The sequence below is a fragment of the Monopterus albus genome, unplaced genomic scaffold, assembly GCF_001952655.1.
Source record: "Monopterus albus unplaced genomic scaffold, M_albus_1.0 scaffold64.1, whole genome shotgun sequence".
NCBI lineage: Eukaryota > Metazoa > Chordata > Actinopteri > Synbranchiformes > Synbranchidae > Monopterus > Monopterus albus.
This window is the reverse complement of record NW_018127944.1, coordinates 1,054,513-1,079,453: the sequence shown is the minus strand read 5'-3', so window position 1 is coordinate 1,079,453 and position 24,941 is coordinate 1,054,513. Positions and strand designations below refer to the sequence as shown.

The window sequence follows — 24,941 nt, the reverse complement described above, 5'->3', positions numbered from 1 at the left end:
TTTTTTTTCTTGACCTTTTTATTTGTTTCTATTATTTGTTCTGAAGTAGGTTTTTTTTTTTTTTAATGTTTGAACCAGTTTGTGCCAGTAAATACAGACTTAATAATCTTTTAACCAAAAGACTTCTTGCTAAATTACATACATTCTGGTTGAAAAGAAATAAATTTAAAAAAGACATATTGACCAATAAAACCTACTTTTATCAATGCTTCTTATATACAGTGTTTTGCAGGATCCAGTGGTGTAAATATAATGCTCAAGGGCACATACAAAGGAGATGTGGCTAGTGATGAGTGTGCCCATACTTCTTTGCAGACAAGTTGCCTCACCTCACACGTCCTATGTGCAGTTTTAGGGTGAGACACACATTTCACATACCTAGACACACACTGTTCTCGCACAGTCGGCTGCAGGAGCAGGGAGGATGCACAGCAGTGATCCTTCACTAACAAGCAGGAAAATATTCTGTGGCATTGTAAAGGTTGCCGTCTTCCTTTTCAGTGATGTCAGGCTTGGCTGATGATGTCAGTATCAGTGACGGTGATTTATGCTTTTCTTTGTATGAAAATGTAAGAATGTACTATGTGTGCATGGTTGTTTTATGTTGAAAGAGAAGAGTCAGTGAAACATATGAAGGAATTTTTTAAGGGCAGTGCTAACCTTAGGAGAATGATGGCCTTTCTGCGTCTGAGTGTGTGGCTTGACCACTGTCATGTGAGCTTCTAAATATAATGTATGCAGATTTGCTTTTCACGTCTCTGTCTGTATACAAATGACCTGTTTTTTCAGCTGTCTTCTCCGTGTGGTTGAGTTGTTGTGGTTCACTCAGCTGTGCTGCAGAGTGTTGTCAAATGCGTTGCATTCTGTAACAGTTGCGTTGCTCCTCAGGTTGCTGAAGGGCACAGCGTATCACTGGGACCTGATGCTCTCTGGACTCATTAACATACTGATGTCAGTGCTGGGGTTGCCCTGGATGCACGCCGCCTTCCCCCACTCCACCCTCCATGTTCGCCAGCTGGCTTTTGTGGAGCAGCGCGTAGAGCGGGGGCACCTTTATGAGACGTGAGTTACCCACCCTCTCACTGCCGGCGCTAATCATATGCTCAATTAAAGGTTGTCTTCAGAGCATGTAGTGACTGTAATTTGGTGTCGTGGGCTACTGTATCCTGCTCTTCTCTGATTACTTGATTACTGTGTGACTAACCATTTTCTCTTGGGGTGGAAGAGGTGAGGGAGTTTTTCTTTAAACATGAGAGAATTAAGTTCACCATTCTGGCTGCAGAGAAATGTGCAAAGGTATAGTTGTTATATAGAGGATTACTTGAATTGTCAACTGTGATAAATGGGGCATAAGGGACAGTCTTCTGTAAGAACAGGAGATCTAATTAGAGATACTGCAGAATCTATGCACTTCAGCATCTGTGAGTATGTATACTGCATCATTCATGACCATCATAGTGCTTCACGATAAAAATATGAAGCAAGGCATGAAATAAAGACTTCAGAAGAGAAAAAAAACAACAACAATGGACAAATAAAAAGGGACACAAAGGCAACAGGGAGGTGAAACAGCTTAAATGAGACCATCGACTGAGATGACTTCTCAGACCAGCATATGCAGCCACAAGCGCGCACACATGTAGTGAACAGGTTGGATGTCAAAGGATGCTAAATGCTAAACTGGGCATTAAAGATGGTGTAACCATGTAGAGCTACGTACATACACAGAGAATGAGCAACCATTTGGCTGTAAGGGATCATAACACTAATCAGAATACATTCATATCACAGCAAATGAAGGAAGTGAGATCGAAGTCCACAGTGATTTCTGTCCGTGCATGTTGGTTAAGTTTAAACAGGAAACAAGTTCTGGTAATGGATGTCTAAAATGTATTCATGCAGAAATCTCTCTCTTCTTCCTCTTAATCACAGGTGGATGCTAAGAAATGTATTTAAATACTGTTTTTAAGTAAAATGTCAGTTTATTCCCCTTTAAGATCATTTGTACTTTCTTTTTACTCCGCTGTTAATTCAATAAGCTGATAACTAATTATTTTTCAGACTAAGATTGTTCATAGACAACATGCAGTCAAAGTGATGCATTGTTATAGAATAAACTGATAATAAATTAAGAGTTCACATTGGGTCAGCTTCAACCATGTGCAACATCAACGCTTCATCTCAAAACAAGGTTGCATACATCTGAATATTTAGTAATGCTCATCCACAGGCCCTGAAAATGTTTTGAAAACACATTTTATAGTTACTGAAACAAGTCATACAGTGGGAATAACTGAAAATTTGCTCACAATTTTTCAAATGCACAATCCCAGGAAAAAATGTGGTCCGCTGTATTGCATAAAAGAATTGTGTGCTTTCCAATTACAACTTATTTGTGTATGTTATTGTGTGTGTGATCGTTTGCCGTGTGTGTCTCCTCAGTATCGTCCAGGTGAAGGAGACCCGGCTGACGTCTCTCGCTGCCAATATCTTCATCGGAGTGTCGGTGCTACTGCTGCCCGTGCCGTTGCAGTGGATCCCCAAACCCGTCTTGTACGGCCTCTTCCTCTACATCGCCCTCACCTCCATCGACGGAAACCAGATGTGTGACCGCATGGCACTCCTCCTCAAGGAGCAGGTGAGAAACCTTGGGTGGTGTAAGAGAAAGAGTGAATAATGTGTGAGAGACCATATGTCGATTGCAGGGTTCTGCACATCAAACGTTGACTGGCTGCCCGGTGTTGGAGGATCAGATCTAAGTCAAACAATATTTGCAAATATAATTTTGTGTGTTTGTTTTAATCTACTCAGAACACCAGGTGGGTGGGGTGAATTAAGACAGATCAGCTAGTAAATTAACTATATTATTATCTGACACATTCATTATGTGCTGAACCCTTTTAACTGGTCATTCAGATAAAAACATAAAATTAAGTATTTGGAAAATATTTGCAAATGCTAAAAGCAAATCTACTAGAATCCTCTCTGTTGTGTTTCTTGTCCTGTGTGTCCGATTTAACCTTCCTACTGTCTCCATAGAGAGGTAAACCATTTTCCTCTTACATGCACTTGGTAACGTCACACTCTGGCGCCTTCACGTGGCAGTGAGAGGTAACTGTTAAAAGAATTTCAGATGTTTGAGATTTACTGAGCAGAATGGCTGATGTGCAAGAAGCTGTTTTCACATTCAGCTGCTAAAGTGGGAAGGTTTCTCTGTGCTCACCTTAAATCTCAACATAACACGTGTACTTGTCATCAGGGCTTTTCTCTGACATCGCAGCCTGTTGGAAGAAAGCGGTCCATTCTGGACTTTTCACTGAGGAGAAGTAGATGTAATTTTAAGATTTCAAATGAGATACAGCAGTTGGGGGTTTTGATGGAAAAACCACACCAGACACAAAATGTTTTTGGAGTGTTTTCATGTTTTAAAACATCTGTCTCATTATCAGACTCGGTATGATCAAGTATCTTGTTGAGTAAAGAACACTGAAATGCTTCTAATGGAATGGCTGTTTCTTTTAATTTCACTTCACAAACATGAAGGCAACAGTCAAAGATTTCATACAGAATGTTTCCATATTTATTTATGGCTAAGAGTCATTTTGTTTCCACCCTCACCATATTCCACATGCACAGTCTCTACTCTGACAAGCTGTTCTCTTACTTTTCATTGTCTATGAAACGTGACGTTTGTTTTCTTTGATGACGGGTTTCCGACCCTCGGCGGCAGACAGCTGAGAGTTATGATTTAATGAGGCTTGTTTCTGGAGGTTGCTGATAAGTCTGCAGGTCGTAACCAAGATTGTGAAATAGTTTTCAAAAGGTAACCTGCTGTTGAAAAGGTTCATATCTGACCACACCTTGACCGGAATAATAAATTTTGATAGTATAATCTCAATGAGTGCAGGTTTAAAATAATATCAGAAGTCTCTCTCCTGTACCCCACCTTACGCATCCACACAGGACTCCCCTCATGCTATAAATAGACTTATTTTACTTTGTCAGAAAGCATTCAGGGAGCGCTAAATGTTATTTATGATCTAAAAGCCAGAGGGCATTTCTGCCCACTTCCCTTCATCATTTCTCTCTGACTGCAGACGCCTGAGGCCTGTGAGGAAGAGAACCTCAGGGGGAGATTGTGTTTTAATCTGCTCTGATCCTCTCACCTCCTGTCTGCAGACGTCGTACCCACCTACCCACTACATCCGCAAAGTGCCCCAGAGAAAGATCCACTACTTCACCTTCCTGCAGATGATGCAGCTGCTGGTGCTGTGCACGTTTGGCATGTACCCGATACCATATATGAAGATGATCTTTCCTCTGGTCATGATCCTGCTAATCCCAATGAGGTACAACTTTGGCCATTTTGTCCCAGAAAATGATTTCCTGGAGTGCTTTAAACCAGGATGAAATTCAGCAGCGAACAAGTAACAAGCGCTGTATCTGACCTGACTCTGGATGAAAACGTGTTTCAGCCACAGTAAAGTCAGCATTGACACTGTTGGCAAAACCCCACATATTTAAAAAAAAAAAAAAAAAACTATTTTCAGAAGAAAAAACAGACAATTCTAGTTTTCTTAGCTACACGTGTAAATTTCATGATGAGAGCTAATGTGTTCAAGCTGTAAACATCTGGTAGCTCAGCGGAGAAAAGTTTGGTGCTGAAGTTCATCTGCTCAGTCTTACTAAACTGTGTGTGAAGATGGTGGCTGCAGTACAAACAGCAGATGGGTGTAATGCATTATATATGATATTGGTACATTCACAGACTAATTCACCACACTCTGTGGCACACCAACCTACAGGAGAGGAATGTCTTCAATAAATAATGAAGGTTTAATGAAAACGGTTAAAATTTCAAGGAAGCTAGTAGACTTTATCCATATAGCACTGGTCAAAGTTCAGCAGTATTTTCCTGTGTGTTTTGATTTTGTCCATGAAGCACATTTGTCTTTACCACTGACTGTGTATACACTGGACGTTGCGTCACTGCTTTCCTCTGCTATGCAGAAACAAAGCTGAAATATCCTGAATATGGCGGCTGCCATCTTGCTTGGTTGCAACCAGATTCTGCGCAGTAGTGACCAGAAATGGAGGGCAGCATCAGACCGCCAATCAAAGCTGTCAGATCAACTGAAATACACTTCTTTTTATGTCATAGAATAACTTATTAAAAACAAACCTACTAGCAAAATGACCACTTGTTCACACATCATTGTGATAATATCTAGCAAAAGCCAAGCAAGTGACCTCTGGGAAACATTTCTCTGATTTGAGTTTTAATTTGGTTCATGTGCCATCCACTAACAGGGAAGCAGGATTTATAGACTACACTGCCACCAGCCACTGCGGGCGATCGATTTGTGGTGGCTTCACTTCTAGCAGCTGGCAGGCTGTCTAGCGTATATACAGTCTGTGGTCTTGACCTACAGCATTTCATGACCAAAGCTAAAAATCTGTCTGCTCTGTGTTTAGGAACAACGTGCTTCCTCATATCATTGAGGCCAAATATTTGGACATAATGGATGCCCAACACATGTAGCTACAGATGGAGACTGGCTCTGGATCCAAAAAAAAAGATGTCTGGAGTTTTAAAAAAGTACTGAGGATAAAAAAAAAAAACATTTTTCAATGCAAAACTGTACGTAAGCAAAAAGGAGAACTACAGACTGTTTTGTATCCGATGAGAACATTCTTACAGGTGAAGCACTGGAAACGTGGGAAGTTGTGTGAGGAAGAGTGATGAGAGCTGTGAGAAAGTTTCCAAACGTGGACAGACGGCATCTCAGCGGGGAAACTTCCGCCCAAAAACCGGACGGTCCAGAACGCCCTCTTTCTCCTCCATGTGATCCTGTCAGAGCGTTGAGTGCCATACACCGCCACATCCTCCTCTCACTCCTTTACTTTGTGTGATAACACTTCACAGTATCCTTCCTGCAGTGTATGAATCTAACCTGTGGGTACAGTAAGTGCTTAAAGTACTCACTAATACTGTGCAAGTAATAAAAATGCTGCCAGTGCACATTGTGTAGTACTGAGAAAGATGCAATGGCACAGTGTAAGTGACTCTTTTGTTAACACTTTGCACCCACATTGTTGTTACACTGTCATAGGAGTACATTTTACATACTTAGTGTTTATAAGTACTTAAAAACATAACTGGAAGGAACACTGCATTTAGGCCGCTGTAAAGTAAATCAACCGTTTGTATTTTGGTCTTTGTGCCGCCTTAAAACTTTTACATTCATGCACCTTTTAACTGTGACCCCACTGTGTCTGTGAACAGCATGTTTAGTTTCTAAGGCATTCGAACAAAAGTAAGTGCTCACTGAGGAGAGAAAAGGATGTAGTGTACATGTGCGTCATGAACACAGCACTAATCTGTTCATCTAGTTTCCTGCCACCTTCCCAGAAAACTTCACTAAAGTGGAATTTTCAACGGAGTAAAAAAAAATACATTCCACAGGTACTGTATGTAATTATTTAGAGCAAGAGCACAAGCCAAAATATTGTGAAATCTTTATCAAATTATACATTTATTAGAATATATTATGGCAATATACAAGTAAATCTATTGTGAATTGAAATAGAATATCTTTTTGTCATCCTGAAAGTTTATCTTTTTGAGTACAAAATGATATTTATGTGTTTACCCCAGACTGGAGAGTGTAATTCACTGCTTGCTCCTTTACTTTCCACAGTTACTTGTATTTTGAGCGTCTTGTCTCACATCTGGCTTTGTAGCAGTGTTTGCATATCAGGGTCCCAACTCAAAGTCCCAAGTCCAACACAGTTCTGGTGCATTACCAGTAAAGAGGAGAGTTATGTAAAAGATAATATTAAAGAGAAAATATATATTTCTGGGCTTTGGATTCAACAAAGTGCAGCCCTTGTTGATTTCTTTTTTTTTTTTATGAACAAGTGTTCAAAGATGAGTTTTAGAATAATCTGGTCTTGTTTTCTATTTAGATGTTATGATTAGATCAATGCTTGCAAACGTTGTCATGTAAAAATCCAGACGTCTGGAAAGATGATCTCTAAGCATTAGTTTGTTTATAGCATGTCTCACATGGGTTTTTGATACAATACAACATGGTGCCAATGGACACGTATCCTACACAAGAAGAAAGGGTAGTAAACCAGACTAACTTCTCGGTAAAATGAATGCAAAGCTCGATATTCAGCAATACTGTGTTCAAACCACACTTCACTGAGGAGATTCAGGTTTCCCAGCAAAGGCTGACCCACCAGTGAAGAAGCAACAACAGGCCAGCTGTATTTTTAAGACAGCAACTTTTCACTTCCTCCTCAAGGTCCTAAAAACTGCTCTGTGCTGATTCAGTTATTGCACACATCAAGGAGAAACAAAGGTTTGCCTGTTGACGAGGCATTCACGGTGCCGGATTTCATTACGGTTATTTGCTTTCTCGATATCTAAATGGCAGCTCCCTCATGCAGTTCTGTTCAACTTTGTCTTACAGATGTGAGAAAGATGTCCAATTTAAGCAGATGTCTCATGCCGAGATAGCGAGGCATGAAAGGAAAGCTCGGGAACATTTGCATAATCCCTGGACTAAGCCTTAAGACAGCACTGGTGCACTGGTGAGAGAAGCGAGAGATTGTGAGGTATAAAGAGTAATATGTACAGTTTGCAATGCAAAGCTTAGTTTTTATCAACTATCCATTATAATCCATGGCAAAGTATTAGTTTCTAACTTTGGACTGAGTACAGAGATTTAAACATTTTCTTCTTGTGTGACTATATTGTTGTTGTTCCTTGATATCTTCTCTGTACTGATGATTTTGGAATAGCAACAAACTTCTCTCAGAGGACTTAACATTGGATTCAGAGTGAAAGACACACTGCTGTGTTTGTGAAACCCTGATTCCCCTCCTTCTAATCGGATTTGTTTGAAATTGCGTACTGTGGCGTTTCTTTTCTTTTCCTGATTTCATAATCTGACTTTTTCTAATCATGAATGTAAAATGTGCGGATTTTTATATAGCATACTAATTTAGGTGTCAAACAGAATCTGTAATTTTGTCAAAAAGATTGGCTATATTTGTAAGCTGTAACATGTAAAAATGAGGAAAATGGTTATAAAACAGAATGTGTTTACTATAGTATATATATATATAATCTACAGTATATATACTGTACACTGAAAAGAGATTATCTCAAGCTGTTTGCCAAATAAAAAAGTAGTAGTGATGAAAAAAACATGCTTGCTTGTGTTCACTAAAAATTAAAAGTATTGCTTCTCATATCTCAAAAGAAATCCTCAGTTGCTGTAAATCAGACTTTTTGCTAAAGTCCAAAGCAAATATCTAAGCTGCTGTCAAAATGTTTGATGTGTGTATTTTTGGTCTTAGGGGGAAGATTAAAATACAACAGAAGATACTGGTGTAACTTCAAACACAGGAAAACCAAAGTGGAAAGCAAAAGGTCTGGCAACACCTGCAGTGTTCTGAGCAACTTTAATGCAAAGCTAAAAGACCAACGTGTTTCAGCATAAAGCCTTGGTGAGATATTGAAAATCCACAACTAGAAGTTTAATAAATAATCTTAAATGGAGGATTAACCATCCTGTAGTGCCACCATCAGGACAATATCCCCCTTGGCCTGCATGCTTCATCAAATGGTGTCTGTAGAGCACACAAATCTGTTATGGAGATGCTCCACAACAAGATCATCTCTTTGTGTAAAAATAACACTATTCCAACACCACAAATAACCAGTAGTTACTCAGTGTCACACCTCAATGTGTTGGTACCAGCTACAATGCGGCACAGCAACATTATGTTTATATAAAACAGACCAGCACTATAGCATTTATGTAATAAGGTTTCGGTGAAATCTTGGCTAATTATTACATTTTAATAAAGTGATTAATGTTACAAGTTCTTCCGTGTGTCCCCGTGGATGTCGCTGCTGTGCAGACCTTTAAGTCACAGGCGATCCGATGTCAGACGAGAGTAAAAGTGGACAGATCAACTTTGAAAGCTCCTCACTTCCGGGTACGGAGGAGAAACCTGTCTGTGTGTGGGCCGGGTCAAGAGACTCCAGGGGTGGGTCTCCGTCAGTAACCTGGCAGCTAGATTTCTGTCCTCAGCACCTTGGAGGCTGGCGGTTGTCGTCGGTAGACAGAAACACGTGTGTCCGCTCAGCCAAACGGCCGCCAACATGGCAGAGGAGGCGAAGAAACTGGCCGCATACACCGCTGTGAATAACCACGTCCAGGTACAGGGGACTGCGCAGGGTCGCTGGTAGCCAACACGCTAACGTTTTCACAGCCTGTTCTCGTTTGTTTTTAACTAAAAGTCACTTAAAATACAGTAAGCTAAGCTAAGTTAGCCAGTAAGTTAATGCACAGAAGGGAACGTGTCGTTATCCCAGTTTAATTAATACCGTTATCTAACCTGAAGAGTTTGGGGGGGGGGACTTGGCTCACTGCTGTGCATGTTTGTCCATGGATAGTGGGCTAACCTTGTTTAGCATTAAGGGCTAAACACAATAACCTCACGTAGCAGCGTGTGTTAGCTTCTAGCTAGTTTAAACTGATGGAGAAACAGAAGCTAACTTGATGTGCGCGATTAAACCTGCGTGAAATGAGAAAGTGGAGCTGACAGAGCGTCACGTCACTGTTGTGACGCACTAATGAATAATAAAGCACCAGTTTGTCTTGTACAGATTAGTGAATACACCAGGCACGACGCATCCTGAAATGATGTTACATTTTAATATTCTTAAACGACGCATCCTGAAATGATGTTACATTTCTTAAGTATGTATTAGTAAGTATTAGATCCAAGACACAACACAGTTCAATACAAAAACACCAAAATATTGTTCATTGTTTGTGGTAAAATAATCCCAGATTGTGGGTTTCCCTGTTCCACTGTTCATTATCCTGTGTCCAGTCGCTGCTGCTTCATTCCAGATGTGACAGGTTTCCACTTCCAGGACCTGGTGTGAGTTGTTCTGCTGCATGAGCTGGAGTTTTTCTCTTTGTCTTGTAGAACAACCAGGTAGTCGGAGTCGGCAGTGGCTCAACCATCGTCTATGCTGTGGACAGATTAGGTGAGCCAACCCATTTTAAGGTGTAATTTGATGTCTCAGCACTCAAAGCTGGCAGCAACTTGTCCACATTGGACTGTTTCTTTTAACATAAATGCACTGGGATCCTTCTGTGTGTTGCCTGTTCCAGCGGAGAGAGTGCGTCAGGAGAAACTCAACATTGTGTGTGTGCCCACCTCCTTCCAGGTTAGTTTAAATGTTGGGCACCCATCATTTCAAATTATTTTCACCCCAGTGGTTGAGCTTTCTATATGAATCATCTGACAACAGAATGCAACACTGGCATTGAATGCACTTCACTACACATGTAACTGACCCATTCAGAATGAGTGACCTGTGTATTGATTCCTACATTTGTCACTTCAAAAACAAAAACATAAAAGCAAGCTTTCTGTCTCTAAGCTTTTCTGTTCGTGTGGTCGTGACATTTTCCTCCCACAGGCGCGTCAGCTGATTCTGCAGCATGGCCTCACGCTGTCAGATCTGGACAGACACCCAGAGGTATGATGAGCTCACTGCAAATGAATCTGAAAGCTGTTGGAATGAGAGAGGGCTACAATATAAACCCTGTCACTGTGAAAATTATGCACGTACAACTGGAAGAAAGTCAGAAGAGTGAATGGTTGTAATTTCTAAACATAGAGAAGCGTTCGGTCTGCTTGTGTAACAAGTAGTTGTCTTTGCATCGTCACCCCCCAGCTGGATGTGGCAATTGACGGAGCGGATGAAGTGGATGCAGACCTGACTTTGATCAAAGGTGGAGGGTGAGGACACATCTGTACTGACAACTTGAGCTGTGTCATCTGACATCTGGCTCACACTGTCTGTCTGTCTCACAGCGGCTGCCTGACTCAGGAGAAGATCGTAGCTGGCTGTGCCAAACACTTTGTCGTCATTGCCGACTACAGGTTTGTATTCACTTGTTTACCCTGAGAAAGACGAGCACTAGAGAAACAAAACGTGTATATGCTTTGTGGGTTTGCCGTGTTAGTTTTTTAAAAATGTACCTGTATTGCTGAGAGGCCATTGTGTTGTTCTTCATCAGTGCGAGGGACTTGAATTGCATCTTTGTATTAGACTGCATTAGCAAGTCCTGAATTTTTTGTTTGTAGTTTAGCTTTTCATGACCAACAGTTGGTGGCATTAATTGAAAGTTCTTAAATGACAAATGAAAAGATGAAAAGTGTGATGCTGAGAGTCACTCAGAGCTGCAGGAAATGTTCTGGACTTTGGGTAACTTGTTGGCTGTTGTTACTTTCACACAGCTAGAAACCACATCACCTCCTCTGCACTTCTTCCACCTCTCATATTGTTGTGATATTTGTAGGGATCAGATTTTTTGATCACCGTTGTATGATCGTGTTGGATGAACACATTTCATGTATAATTCCGTACCAAAAAAAGCTCTTTTCAGTTGGCCTGTCTAAAGATAAGCTCTTATAAGTCATAACGGCTCTTAACCTGCACCCATCTGAGGGGTCTTACAAAGGCAGATCTGTGTGTATCTGGATTTGGTTCCTATTCTCAAGTCTCTTCCTATAGGAAGGACTCCAAAGCTCTAGGCCAGCAGTGGAAGAAGGGAGTTCCCATTGAGGTGATCCCCATGGCGTATGTTCCCATCTCCAGGGCGATAGCCAGACGCTTCGGGGGAGAGGTCAACTTACGGATGGCTGTCAGCAAAGCTGTGAGTGCAGAGTTGACTTGACTCTAATTCCTTCTGTTGCAGCAGCAGTTTCACAATTCGTCTTTGCTTTGTGATGCTTCTTAGTGTATTTTTGTTTTCACACAGGACTGTTGCCCTTAATTTCCATCGGATGTGGCTGCTTTGCTTTCTGTCCGTGTCACAGTCGCTGGAGCTGATCGCTGCCAGTCTGTTTGATGGTTGTGTTTCCACCGAGTCCAGTTGCGTTGTCTCCACTCCATCCCACATGCCGCTCTCCAGTTCACATCGCTAAACATAACTCATCTAGACTGTTTTTGATGGATGGCACACCTGACAAAGTTTGGCCCACTAATCAGATAGCGCCTTCCCCAAAAGATACGTGCAAAGCAGGCTACGAAATGATTAGCCTGTAAGGATTAATGTGTTGTTAACGACTGAAACACAGCCACAAATCTTCAATCCATGGTTGGTTTCATAATGACTTAACTGTAAACATCCTACATGAAAAATCAGCACCACAACGAGCTGTTCTGCAGATGGACCCGGTGAGGGATGAAGGCAAACAGAGGAGGGAGCACAACGCAGCCACATCCGTTGGAAATGAGGGGTTAGATTTCTCAGGTTCTGTGTGGAGGTCCCGAGGTTTAGGATGAGCAGGTGGTGGTGTTCATACCTTTTCATGGTGACACTGAAACTTGATAGAAACATCAGAGCAGCTAAACCTGTTGGAATTATTGAAGAGTGCATCTGTCTCAAAACATTTTTAAGGCAAGAAAGACGCAAACAAGTAAAAGAACGGAAGAAAATGCTTTCAACACAACTGTTAGAGCTCAAAGGCGCATGTACTGTGTTGAGCAAAGGCTTGTGACATGTGTGGCCACCTACACATGTACTGTGTCTGCCTTATTAACAGTGTGTAGTGTAGAAAGGCAGTGAATTACCTCATTCCAGAGAGAGATGAGGGTCAGCTTCCTCTTCTGTCTTTGTGTGTTTTTAGACTGAGCCTAAAACTTTGTGTCAAAGAGCCAGTTTGTTTATGCAGGAAACCTCAATGATCACAGACGTGCTGTCGCTTAATCAGCACTTGCTTCATAGTCACAGATAGTCCCATAATCATTAGAGGTCAGTCCACATAAAAGTAGCTTTTTTTTAACTGGAAAACAATTGAAAAGATTGTTCTGCTAAAGATTGTTTATGGATTTGTCTGTTCTTATCCAGAGTCAGAGTGTAAAGTCCTGAGAATGAAAACTTTGTATATTAGTCAAGTCAGACACTTGAGCTCAGCACAGTCCCACTGTAATCACTCCTGTTGGAAAACCTGAACTGACCTCTGTTGCAACACTTTAATTGTGACTCAGGCTTTCATTGGCTCTGTCTGGCTCTCAGGGCCCTGTGGTCACTGACAACAGCAACTTTATCCTGGACTGGAAGTTTGAGCACACTCTGAACTGGGAGGAGGTCAACACAGCAATCAAGATGATCCCAGGTGAGGACCTGACACAGCTCTCGGTTTGTGAAGCTGAGTTAGGTGAAGGTGTGTATTCTGCTGCCAAGCTGTCATCACACAAACAGCCTCCCCTGAAGTAAGAAGCAGTAGCACTTGAACTGGCAAAAATCTGCAACGCAGAGGGAGATTGTGGGAAATGTGGACTGAACTGAACCAAATGCTTTGTCTCTGTGTTTCCCTGTCAGGTGTGGTGGAGACGGGGCTTTTTGTCAACATGGCTGACAGGGCCTACTTCGGGAACGAGGATGGAAGCGTGGAGGGTCGCGCCTGCTTCAGGAACGTGGGTGGAAGCAGGTTCGCGACCCCCCCAATCAACTGAGTGTGCGCTGCCGTCACTGTCCTCCCGCGTATCAAATGACCTCACTTCTCCCGCAAGTGCCACGTAGATGGTTTATACCTGGCCTTTGTTTGGACAGAGCTGGACAAAACTAGCAGAGAAGATTTCACACATCTCAAAACCAGATACAAATTCAGGGTCCCCTGATTTTTCTCATCCTGCAGTTAGTGCTTCTCATTCTGAGTTTTAAAAAGTGCCTGATGAGTAAAATGAAGTGCATCTTGTTTTGTCTTGGTCTTGTTTTATGTGGTCAACACTATACCATGGAGCACGGAGGTGGACAGTAGTGTTCCTGCTTTTCTGCTCTGTGGTCTTGTCGGCCGTGATGTGGCTCACTTTAAATCATTTTGTGAGGATATCCTGATGCATTTCATCGTCTCATTCACCAACACGTTCACACATTTCCATATTAGAAATTGTCCTTGCTGAAGTGAAAGTTTTGTTCAAATGTTTATTTGGAAACATCCATTCTATTATATGCAATTCCTTAAAGTCACAGTTGGCAGAGCTGGCTGGAACTTTAGGCTGTAGAGTCAAGTTTGTTCTGCCAGCCAGTGAAGCATCCAGGAAAAGCTCTCATGGCTGCAGGAGCGTGATAGGCCCAGTTACACTTGGTCCACTGATCTGGTTTTCTTGCTCTTCTCTTGTCCTCTGGTGTCAAGCTGAAGACAGAGGGTGGATCTCAATTCCTTTAATTGCATCCAGGATCTGAAATGACCTTTTTGACTCGCCGGCTAAGGTGGTTGGTAGGTTAAAAAGTCCGCTGGTCAAACTTTTTTTACAACCCAAAATAATAAATTGTCTTTCTGTTTCATATACACATCTGCTTCAGGGTTTCAGTGAGAGAAGGTATTATGTTGAATAGAAATGTTAAAAGCTAAATTATCTCAGTAGTCTATGAATCAGCAGTTAATAAATTCAGTTTTGAATTAAAATGTAAAAGCCACAACACAACTGAAGAAGACGACTGTCTGCTGCAAACATTTGCCTGCCAGTGTCGGTCTTCTGAGATTTACTTGCCAAATGGAAAATCTACTCACATTTAGCGCCTGGCCGGGGTTAATTTCGGACTCTGCTTGCGTCTTATTTTTCCGCTTTAGTCCCATCCATGTAAGATGTGAGGAAGAACTGCAAAGAGAGAGGAAAATCCATCTCATGTCTCCTCTCCCGTGGCTCCTTCAACAGCCTCCTCTCTCCTCAGTGCAGGTGTACGAGTCTTGGGATGTCCTGGATTCTCACTTGGCCAAGAGGTGTGAGGAATGATCATACTGTATAGGAGATTTGGGATGTGCCCAGAGTTTGGGAAACCCCGGTGGTTTCCTCTCGGTTTCAACAGCTGTTCCTGTAAAGTTACAGTTGTCAGTCAGCGGGTTAAAGTCTACACTCTCACTGTTTAACACAATCCAAACCGCTCAATGTGTGATCCGTATCTTCTTCCACTTTTTTTGCATCTATTTTTGTGCCTATAAATTGATTTCACAAAATCTTGTGCCATATTCTTAATTTTAAATATAGAAGGGAAACGAGATGTAGAATGTTTTAAGGTAATTATGATGGGCTGTTAAAAAGCTCCCATTTAATGCTGAACATGCTCAAATCTAACCCAACGGCATGACAAGTTCATTTTATGTGTCCTGGCACACCAGAACAGTTGAACATCCTTTATGTACCGATGTACGTTTTGTGTTCGGCTCCTACAAAGAACCATCCAAGATATTTCATGGCTGGTCAGTTTGTTTCATAATGTGTTTGTTTAATCCTATATGAAATTATTTGACTATTCTTTGTTAAACTATGTTTCATCTTGGAAGGTGGAGACATCTACAGCCTTACAGTGTGGGTGCAGCATGTTTCGGTGATATGACTTCCCAGAACACCACTGTACCCCTCCCCTCAGAAATATTTGGAGGCTTCTTATTCCTTTTCTCAAGGAGTCACATATCCAAGTCATCTTTCATTTATGTGAAAACTGTTTTATCCTATTTTTTACTGAACTTTTGGCTCACAGTGTCTTATACGCTGGTTTATTTTGTATGTGCAGCTCTGAGAGGCTCAGGAAAACACCAAGGCTGGGAAATTTAATACAATCAAGTAAATACAGTTAACTGGCATGTTTGTCTACAAGCCCCTGTCTTATTCAGTATTCCATTGTAATCCAGTGTAATTCTGCTCTTATAAATCAATCAAAGGAGGCAGAATTTTAGGATGTAGCAGCCTCAGTGGTCTGTAGACGAAGACGGTTAACTGAGCTGAGACTATGTGGACCAGTTTAGGCCCATACAGGTTGTACACCATGATGGATATTTTTACACCAGCATTTGTTTTTGTTCCTTTCTTTACCAGTGTGACTGTGATTACGATTTTGCTGTGAAGGTACTATATTCTGTTAACCAATAAAGGACCAAAGTTGCACAGTGGCTCCTTTTTTTTGTTATTTCTGACTGTCATTTGGTCAATAACATAATGTGGAACTTCACAGGTGTAAATATTTGGTTTGCTTAGGCTGTGATAGTAAAGGAGCTGGTTTTGGACTGACTTGACAAGTGATTATAAATGTCACTTGTGATGTTTCTCTTTACTGCAATTCATAGACGAATCCACCAATCGACAAAATAAACAGCAGAATCAGTAAAGAATTGGTAGTTGCAAGTTTTTAGGTCAAAGTCGATTTCCAATCAGAGCTTGAGTGCCATTCTTCTTTGTGACCGCTATGGGGCGGTATAGATGCAAGCAGCTTCATTCTGCTGCAAGGTGTTCACTCCGATGGCAGTAAGCTGTGGGTGCAGTTACCTTTATATAGCCTATCACATAAAATAACCAGTTTTTCCTCCCTACTGGCGCCAAGTGCTTGCTCATGGGGGATTTGTTGGGTATTCCCTCTATAATATTAATAACAGTAAGGTCTAGACCTTTGTAAAGTGTCCCAAGACGACCTTCGTTGTGATTTGGCGATATACAAAAAAATTAATTGAATTTATAATTTATTCAAAACGCTTTGAGGAAATGTCTGCTGCTACAAATGATTTATGTGATACGTTTAAAATAATTGTCAAGTATGAGAACAACTATATATAACTGCACGTTTCTCCGCAAGCATGTAGGCTGACGTAACTTTCCTTTTAAAAAATAAACACAATTAACGGATGTAAGTTCACAGGTATCATGCAAACATCCTTCCTGTTTGTTTTCCGAAAGTGAAAAGAGATAACTCGTGATCAGGAACAGGAACTATATGCTGCAGCCACGTTGATACTTTCTTGTCAACTGTCTTGACAACTACTCATGAATGACAGCGGAAATTACAAATCTTGTGCTTACATTTTGTGATCATGGGCACAACTCGACCAATAGCGTTACTGATTATTGGAACTGTCTCTCCTATTGGATGGACGACGACACATCCCACCAATCACATATCCTCCACGGTAGTAGCCATCGGGGGGCCTTTTTGCGTCACCTTTTTGCCTCGTTGTGTTGCATCCGCCAGTGCGCCTGCGCGACTTTGACAGACAGCGGATTAACCAATTAAGGCCACTGTTTAGAAGGCTGAACCATTCTGAGCCCGTCCTTTTGAGTGACAGATATCTTGTCCAATCGTATTCTGCTTAGTATGCGAGTATGTATGATTGACATCGGACAGCACAATGAGAAGTTGCTATATTAATTTTTAACGATCGTAAGGATTTTAGTACCCAATCCTAGTGTAGAAACAAGGGCGGGACTTATCGTTACTAAGGCAAGTCTGAGTCAAGTATAAAGGGAATATCATGGTGTCCCAGTGGCTGTTTATGTTTACTTAAAGGGAAGATATCAAAGGGCGTTTTGCAAGAGACGACGGAGCTTTCTTTGTAGTTAAACAATTATTTTTATTTTTACACTTTACGTTTTTTTATGTTAAGATTTACAAGGCCATAGTGGCATGTAAATCTCATATTTCACTAATGTGCCAGTCTTACAAATGGAAAGGGGGCCTCACTTTGGAAACGTGAGCATTTCCCTGGTGCTCCTGCTGTTGCTGAAAACGCTCATCGGATTCGGGACTTGGCAAACTCAGGGCTCCGCCATCGGGAAGGAGCCACAGTCAGCCCGCCGGGGTGCAGGTTCGACCCCGGTGGAAGATGATGTAGGAGTCATGGAGCGGGGCTTGGAGAACGTAGGCGCCTCGGTCACTGGAGCAGACGTTACCGTGGAGGATGACGAGAACGGATCGACGGGGGAGACTGATGAATCATATGGAGAAAGTAGCGGCAACGTCCGTACGACCAGGCAAGTGTAAGGGGCTGCTAGGCATGCTTTAACGTCAGTAAACACCTCCAAAATGACAACATTAAAAACTACATATCATTTTATTTATCCAACTAAAACGTCGCCTTCACCGAATGTTTAGCTAGCTAGCATACGATCTTGTCCGATAATGGGCGCAGAGTTGTAATTAAAGTTAGGCTGTTGAGTGAAAAGTAGACGTAGAGGAAACAACTACGTTATACATGCGGTTGGCTGGAGCTTTGTATTTCTGACTTTTGGTTATTTAGCATGCTAGTCGTAGTGTACTGAAAACAGTGAAATGTTTTGAGGAAAATCGACTGTACAGTTCCCGTGGCTTTTCATGTCCGGGCAAGACGCGCCCCCGAGCACAAAGTTTTCTTGCGCTGTGACAACAGACTATAACGGTTGTTTTCAAAGTTTCTGTGAAGCTAAGGTGTGTCTTTCTTGTTATTTGCTGAGAGTTGTATTGATGCCGAATGTGCACTAACTAGAAATAGAAATACGACCACGTTTTAACCCAGTTATCTCACTAGCATTTGCGTTGTTCGGCCATCGGTCCTGTTAAGTCCCCACATCTGAGAGCAGCTAAACCAGCACATGGCTCAGTTGTCCCGTACAAACAAGCTGCTTCTGCTGAACAGGAGTATGATGGGCACCACTGTCTACTTTGTTTCGGGGAGTTCATGTCAGGGTCCCCCCTCCACCCATTCAGTCGTTATCATACAAAAATCACAGCACACCAAGGGATCCTAACCTCCTGACATAGATAAACCTCATGATCCACAGCTTATCTTCTCCTGTCAGCACACATGCTGCCTGTAAGATGACTGAAGTCAAGTGGAAATAAAGTAGAAGTCTGTCCATGTAATTAACAGCAGCTACCTGAGTATTTTGCAGAAGCAGTGATGAATTGTGGTGATGTAAAGCTGTGACAAAGTGGCTCCTGCTGCACAAGGATAAAGATTTAACCACAAGCTGTAGTGTTTTACTTCACATAGGTGATGATGAGTGTTGTTCAGTGGGATTGTTTTCCCTGAGATAAACCTTATTGTACCAGGGAGGGAAATGGTCATTTACAGAAGGTATTATGAGCAGAAGGAAATACCTGGTGGGTGCCCTGTTCATGGACATAGAATCTAAATCAAGCTCTGTTTACGTGTTGTGACATTTTTATGATGCAGAGGTGTGCTCTGCAGAAAACATTCCCCAGATCCTGTCAGTCAGATGTTTACCAGAGGTTTACTGAGCCCTGGTCATCCAGCTGCTGCTGCCCAAAGTGAGATGCAGCTCTTGGTGCAGTGGGTAGGGCATTGATTTAATGGTGAACAGTAGGTTTGACGTCCACCTTAGATGTTCAGCACAGTGTGCTCTTCCTGATGTTCCTTCTCTCTGACCGTTATATATACTTTTGACTGTGCTGCAGCTTCTTGTATCATTTCAGTGTGTTTCTTTGTTGAAGCATTTTTCCTCATTTGCCATCAACTTCTTGAATCTTGAGGCTCACATTAAAGCTTCAGACAACCCCCAAAGCATCATTAGTTCTTGTTATGTAGGATGTCTGCAAACCCAGCTATGTCACAACAGGGAGTTACTGAGCCCACCGTGCAGTCGAGAGGAAGAGGTGTGAGTTGTTGTCATATTTGTTTGGGTTTTTTTTGCAGAAACTATGCAAGCCAAAAAAAATATTGGTTTTACAAGAATAAAACCACTGTATAGACAGACAACAACTGGCTTACACCAAGTGCACCATCAGGGAAACTTGTCAGGATAAAGTGGTGGTGAAAGAACGTTGGTGTAAGGACAGCACATGTCCTCTGCAGTACACTATCGAGAAGAAATCAAAAGGAATGAGCAGTTTTCTCTGAAGAAGCAGGCTTCTCCCCTGACAGGCACCTCAGCTGCTGCTGCTGGTAACACCCCGCCACTGCTCCCTGTCCCGGTTTGGTCCGATACAGTCGATCTGCCTGCATCTGTCACTTTCTGTTGGTTTCTGCTGTGCTTTCCTTTTCTCTCTCACTTTGTCACTATCGGTATCTCCCACTTTTTCTTGTTTTCCCCTCACGATCGCTCTTGTACATCCATATTCCGCCTGGTGCCACTTACTGGCTTTACCCTCAGGGTAATATGTCTAGAATACATTAGAAATGATTCATTACTCTCGGGTTTTATTTTAAAATATTCTAGAAACATTGTTCAAATCCACAGCTCTATTTGTTTAATGTCTGTTTTGTAAAATGACCTAAATAATATCACTGATTGAACTCCAATTTTATTTCTGCCAGATTTCAAAATGCTGCAGCAGTGGGTGTAAATTTACACACCATCACAAAAACAGACAGTAGCACTGATATGTAGACGTCGACAAGATAAAGGATGAACACAGTAGCTATCTAACACACCCTGGATCAGAACAAACAGGTGAATTATTCATTACAAAGCCTGTCTGTAAAACAACAAGTAAGAATGTGACAGACTGTGTTGACACAAGAAAATAATGATCTTGCGGAAAGTTTTCTGTTTTTAGTGTCAAAACCCAGTAAGACCTATGATCCCCCGTCTGTGTCTCTGTCTATATGTCTTTGTTGATGTCTGCTTTCTTTTGCATTTATTCTCTTTGTATCTCATCTTACACTTGCTCCTTCCCCTGCGCGCTCCCTTACCTTCGCACATGCATGCTTTAATGTCGCCCCTTGAGTATATGCACCACTCCATGCTCTGTTTCCAGCCATCTGTCAAGAGAATTGTTGTTGAACTTGAGAAATGGCACAAGAACTGAAACACAGTTTAGCCTAGTTTCTCTTGAAATGGATCAGTTTAAACAGAAAAGACTTCCTAAATGTCAGAAACCACACATCTGTTTATTTTAAGCAGGTTGTTGGTCAATAATTGTGTCAATAGTAGAGATTTTAAAGTAAGGACAGTGAACCTGGAGACATCCCTGTTATGACCAAGTGTGAAACAGTGGGCTTGAGTACTTTCTATGAAGCAGTCGTCTGTATGTCCAGCATTATTTAGGTCAACCCTTTGAAAGTGCTTCTCTCTGTGACCTCACAAAGTTTGACCTGGTCCGGTGATCGAAAGTGCCACCCTGTGACAACAGCAGCACTAACACACCCTTCATCATTCTGGCTAGAGAAACAACTTTACTAAAAGAAAAGGATTATGTATTTGTTCATGACACCAAATCCACACTAAAACCAATGAACAGTTGAAGGATCCCAGTAACTTTTGGTGCTTTGTGGACACCGGGCGATACCATAGCCCTCACCTCACAGCCTGGATGTCTTTGTGTTTTAAAGCCCCTTGGAGTGGAGCACGTCAAACACACCCTTGAAAACATTTCATGCAGACAGCTTGAAAACCAGTCTACGCTCAGACAGCAGTCAACATCTTTAGGTTTCTGTCAGTTTTTCTTTCTTTTTCTTCAGGTTCTCCTCCTCTGCTCCTGTATCCTGTGAACTATAAATATTCTAGATGTTCACTTTGTTCCGGCCTTCAGCTGCTGCCACGCCGGCTGCTGGCTGTCGCCTCCCCTTTAGCAATGCCATCTACATGTTAGAAACGCCGTTCTGGAGACTTTCTTTACATCTTGTTTTAGTGCATATGTGAGTGTGCGCATGTATGTCTGATCCCGTTTGCATGCATGTTTGTGTGTGAATCATGCATGTGAGGGCACTGCCTGGTCTGATGCCTGTGCCAGGGTGTGCTCTGTTGGGCCCTCCAGCACCTCAGGGAGCACTTGAAGGTGAGAGGAGAGAGGGCAGCAGTTTAGTTTGAACCTGCTGCTACCCCCACCCCCGCCCTTTGTACCCCACTAGTGGTCGCAGTTTGAGTTAGCCGCATGGGTCTGGCTATAGTTAGGTAAAGGAGGCGGAGTTTTTTGGGGGGTGGAGGGGTGGGGGGTGGCGCTACCTTGTGGGTTTTTTTTTCCCCCCCTTCTTACCTTTGTCTCAGTAGTGCGCTCTCTGTAACCAGGGAGATGTTGTGGATTTTATTAATAGAAACTGTCCCCAAAATAACAGGTCAAGATGAAGCTGACTGAACTCCCTCTGGGAACTTGTAATTGAGCACTTAAAACCCAGCTGTTTAAGCTCAGTCCAAATACAGTGAATGATGTGCACTGGAGAGGTCTGCATGTAGAACTCCACTTACCAAACTGGTGTCACTTCAAATAAGCTTATATCGTCTCTTTTACCCTGTTTTATCCACTTTGTTCACCTCTTTGTGTGACCACATTTCCTTTGGTCTCATTCATGAAACTCTTATTTTGTTGCGTTTTGTAATTACGTTAGTGTTGTAGTTCCTTAAACATTGACGATGATGGTAACAGCCTGACTTCCCAACCTCCTCTTGATGAGCTCGGTCTGGGTTACAGAAGAGGTCCTGACTCATTACCACCTGTTTGCAGGCAGTTTCATAACTGTGTGCAGTGACAAAGTTGTCACCGGTTATATGATTTGCTAAACAATAGTTATCAGTAGATGTGAATTTAATAGGTCAGTGGCTATTTTGGTATGTCGGCAGCACCCATCCTGCAGCACTGCAGCATGGGTGGGGCCGAGGCACAACGGTGGGATGCTCTGAGAGAGGGAGGGGAGGCTGACAACAAGGAGTTAGCTGGGAGTTAGTAGGACCATGCTGTCTTGTTTTCACTCTGGATGGTTCCTTACTGCTTAGCAACAACGAATCAGATCCTCCGATCACAGCTACAGCTCAGCCAATCAGCTGGCAGGAGCCTGGCGCCATAGAGTTTGGATTTACCACGTGTGAGATGACAGGAGTTGGAGAGAGGAGCCCACTTGTGCAGGGGAAGAGAGAGGGAGATGGCAGCACTTTTATATGGTGTGTGTTTTCATACTAGTACTAGAAGTTTTTTTTTTTTTTTTTAACCACACCCTTTGCTCTGCTGCAGTGGCCCTGAGGGGATGTGGTCCATTTTAAAGTGGACAGCACGTTGTAGGGCTGTCACTGAAGCCCTCATCAGTCAGAGACACAGGCATGAAACAGCTTATTTAACAGGTTTAGAGGCACTTATATGAACCTTCACCACCTTAAACTGTAAGTGCTGTGGCATTTATAATAGTTTTTAATGTCTCTTTAGGCTTTGTGCTACATCACAGTCACCAGCGTGACACTGTACAGCTGGAGTTTGTTTTCTTTCTTAAAGTTAGACATTTAATGTAGTCTCATTGTAAATGTTTATGTTAGGCACTGGCACATTTGAGCATACATGTTCATGTATATTAACTGTGGCCTTATCTGTCAGAATGTGCATGGTTTAAAGGTATGCACTTGACTCTCTTTTTTGGCCCCTCCTACTGGTGCAGCTGGCGGAGCTGGGTGCGGCCAGCTCAGAGCTGCAGCCATAACTTTATCCCCACGTGCTCCCTATGCTCTCATATTTTTGCTGTGCCTCTCAGTGGCTGCATGGCAGCTGCGCGGCAGCAGAACTCCACACTCCAGCGTGCATCCAGGCTGCTCACTGTTGCATGGTTACAGGCAGTTCTGCCCTGCCACTGGCTCAGAGTCTGTGGAGCTGCCTGCCAATTGGCTTAGCAAGGAGAAAAACAGTGCTTCCATTGGCTGCTGGGAAGTGTTAGGCTGTTGTGATTGGTCCAGCTCTGCGGCTCCTGCACCTTGGAGACTCAGCCTGTGTAAACATCCTGGTTGTTTCTTTCAATGGAGTGTGTTTACCATCAGCTGATATTTGCCGGTGTGTGCAGACTGAGGCTGAGTGTCTCTGAGGAGCAGAGTCTGGTGAGAGCCAGGCTAATTGGCTCCCTGCTCCACCATACGCTTTGTGATTGAAGAAGCACTCTGCACTATTATGACACTGACAAAAATACAGACGAGGACGCTAGCAACCCTCAGTCTGCTGGCAGCCTCGCTACTCTCCCTCTGTCTCCACCTTCATTCTACATCCCAACATCTTATTCAGCGTCTCCGCCGGCTGCATCTGTCACAGTCGGCGGCGGCAGCCCCACAGGCTACATGTTATCCCCTTTGGTGACGGGCACCATAGCGGCGTCTCGGGGCTCAGACATGGAAAATAAATTGCCTCGAGTTCTAAATGATATAGTAGGGCTGTTTGTTTTGATTGAGTTGTTTTTATTGTTGAGTTTAGTTTCATTTTGCAGCTACTCCCCCTTCCTGTCCTCGCTGCTTGTATTCTCCATTTCCATCATGATAACTAAGTTGTAGAATTAAGTGCTCCCCCACCCCACCTCCCCTTTTACTCCTCCTCCTCATCCTTTATCTGCAGTACAGAGGGTCCACACAAGCTTTGATCTCCCTGTCAGAGTGAAATTCCTCTATGGCTACACGTTCACCTTCTTCCATCTCAAGTTGAACTCGATCCTCTCGCTGACTTCTTCCTCACTTCTAGATTCACAGCATGAAGCTTCCACCTTCTCAGAGAACCGACTGCTTAGCAACAGCCAATCAGCCTAATATTTTTGGCAGGGTCTTGCAGCCAATCGAGAGGGTGAGAGCGGGCTTTAGAGCTCTGTTTTTATTGGCGGCTGAGAGGAAAAACAATGTTTTTCTTAGTACTCTACCCTCCAGTGCTAGTGGGGAGGTTGATAATGCTAAGAGCAGATTTGGAAAGATAATGCTGCTTCGATGGGGCTGAAAGACACATGGCTCATTACTGTTAATTGATCCTATTTGCATTTTTTGTACAAACTTCTGGCTGTAGCTGAGCTGAACAACTGACTGGTCCAGAGCAGCCAGTGTAACTCTGTGCGAATGTGTGGGCGACTACAGTGAAACATGCGAGAAGCATTCCTGAAATTGATTTACACCCTCTGAAACAAGTCGTTTCCTAGTTGTCCTAAGGCTTAAACCCTGTTGAACATGCTCCTTCCCCTTCATGACTACAGAGTGTTCAATAGGGGAAATCAATAATGGATTAGAGCTAGTCAATAGCAGTTCACCTGCTAATGATGGAGAGTGCAGCTCATACTAATATTAAATACCTTCTGCTCGCCTGACAGCTGTCACACTGCACATACATAAAGATGACGGATGACTGTTTTCTTTGCTCATCTTCTCAGTCTGGGCTGGGAAAATGAACAAGTGTAACACTGTC

The 24,941-nt window shown here is 42.6% G+C and overlaps 3 protein-coding genes across 5 annotated transcripts in view; all 3 read left to right on the top strand.

Moving 5' to 3' along the window:
• The window catches only part of slc4a11 (solute carrier family 4 member 11), a 96,946-nt gene extending 90,895 nt beyond the window's left edge, over nucleotides 1-6,051 (top strand). For all 3 annotated transcript variants that reach the window (XM_020604110.1, XM_020604108.1, XM_020604109.1), the window contains 4 exons: nucleotides 889-1,062; nucleotides 2,443-2,638; nucleotides 4,180-4,349; nucleotides 5,476-6,051. In XM_020604110.1, the coding sequence (XP_020459766.1) occupies nucleotides 889-1,062; nucleotides 2,443-2,638; nucleotides 4,180-4,349; nucleotides 5,476-5,542 (607 nt within the window). In that variant the 3' untranslated portion in view covers nucleotides 5,543-6,051. The remainder of the gene's footprint in view (nucleotides 1-888; nucleotides 1,063-2,442; nucleotides 2,639-4,179; nucleotides 4,350-5,475) is intronic.
• Nucleotides 6,052-8,926: 2,875 nt separating this feature from the next.
• Nucleotides 8,927-13,809, top strand: rpia (ribose 5-phosphate isomerase A (ribose 5-phosphate epimerase)). The gene is made up of 9 exons (XM_020604225.1): nucleotides 8,927-9,241; nucleotides 10,021-10,081; nucleotides 10,209-10,264; nucleotides 10,520-10,579; nucleotides 10,778-10,842; nucleotides 10,918-10,986; nucleotides 11,621-11,762; nucleotides 13,128-13,227; nucleotides 13,434-13,809. The coding sequence occupies exons 1-9, from the start codon at nucleotides 9,185-9,187 to the stop codon at nucleotides 13,565-13,567; spliced, it is 744 nt and encodes a 247-aa protein (XP_020459881.1). The 5' UTR covers nucleotides 8,927-9,184; the 3' UTR covers nucleotides 13,568-13,809.
• Nucleotides 13,810-17,200: 3,391 nt separating this feature from the next.
• eif2ak3 (eukaryotic translation initiation factor 2-alpha kinase 3) overlaps nucleotides 17,201-24,941 on the top strand; it is a 28,454-nt gene continuing 20,713 nt past the window's right edge. Inside the window, exon 1 of the mRNA XM_020604189.1 lies at nucleotides 17,201-17,851. Coding sequence (XP_020459845.1) covers nucleotides 17,544-17,851 — 308 coding nt within the window. The 5' untranslated portion in view covers nucleotides 17,201-17,543. The remainder of the gene's footprint in view (nucleotides 17,852-24,941) is intronic.

Coding starts and splice junctions, on each gene's coding strand:
- rpia (XM_020604225.1), top strand. CDS start 9,185: ATGGCAGAGGAGGCGAAGAAACTGGCCGCATACACCGCTGTGAATAAC. Junction 10,987..11,620: donor GTCGTCATTGCCGACTACAG/GTTTGTATTCAC, acceptor CTCTTCCTATAG/GAAGGACTCCAAAGCTCTAG. Junction 11,763..13,127: donor GGATGGCTGTCAGCAAAGCT/GTGAGTGCAGAG, acceptor TCTGGCTCTCAG/GGCCCTGTGGTCACTGACAA.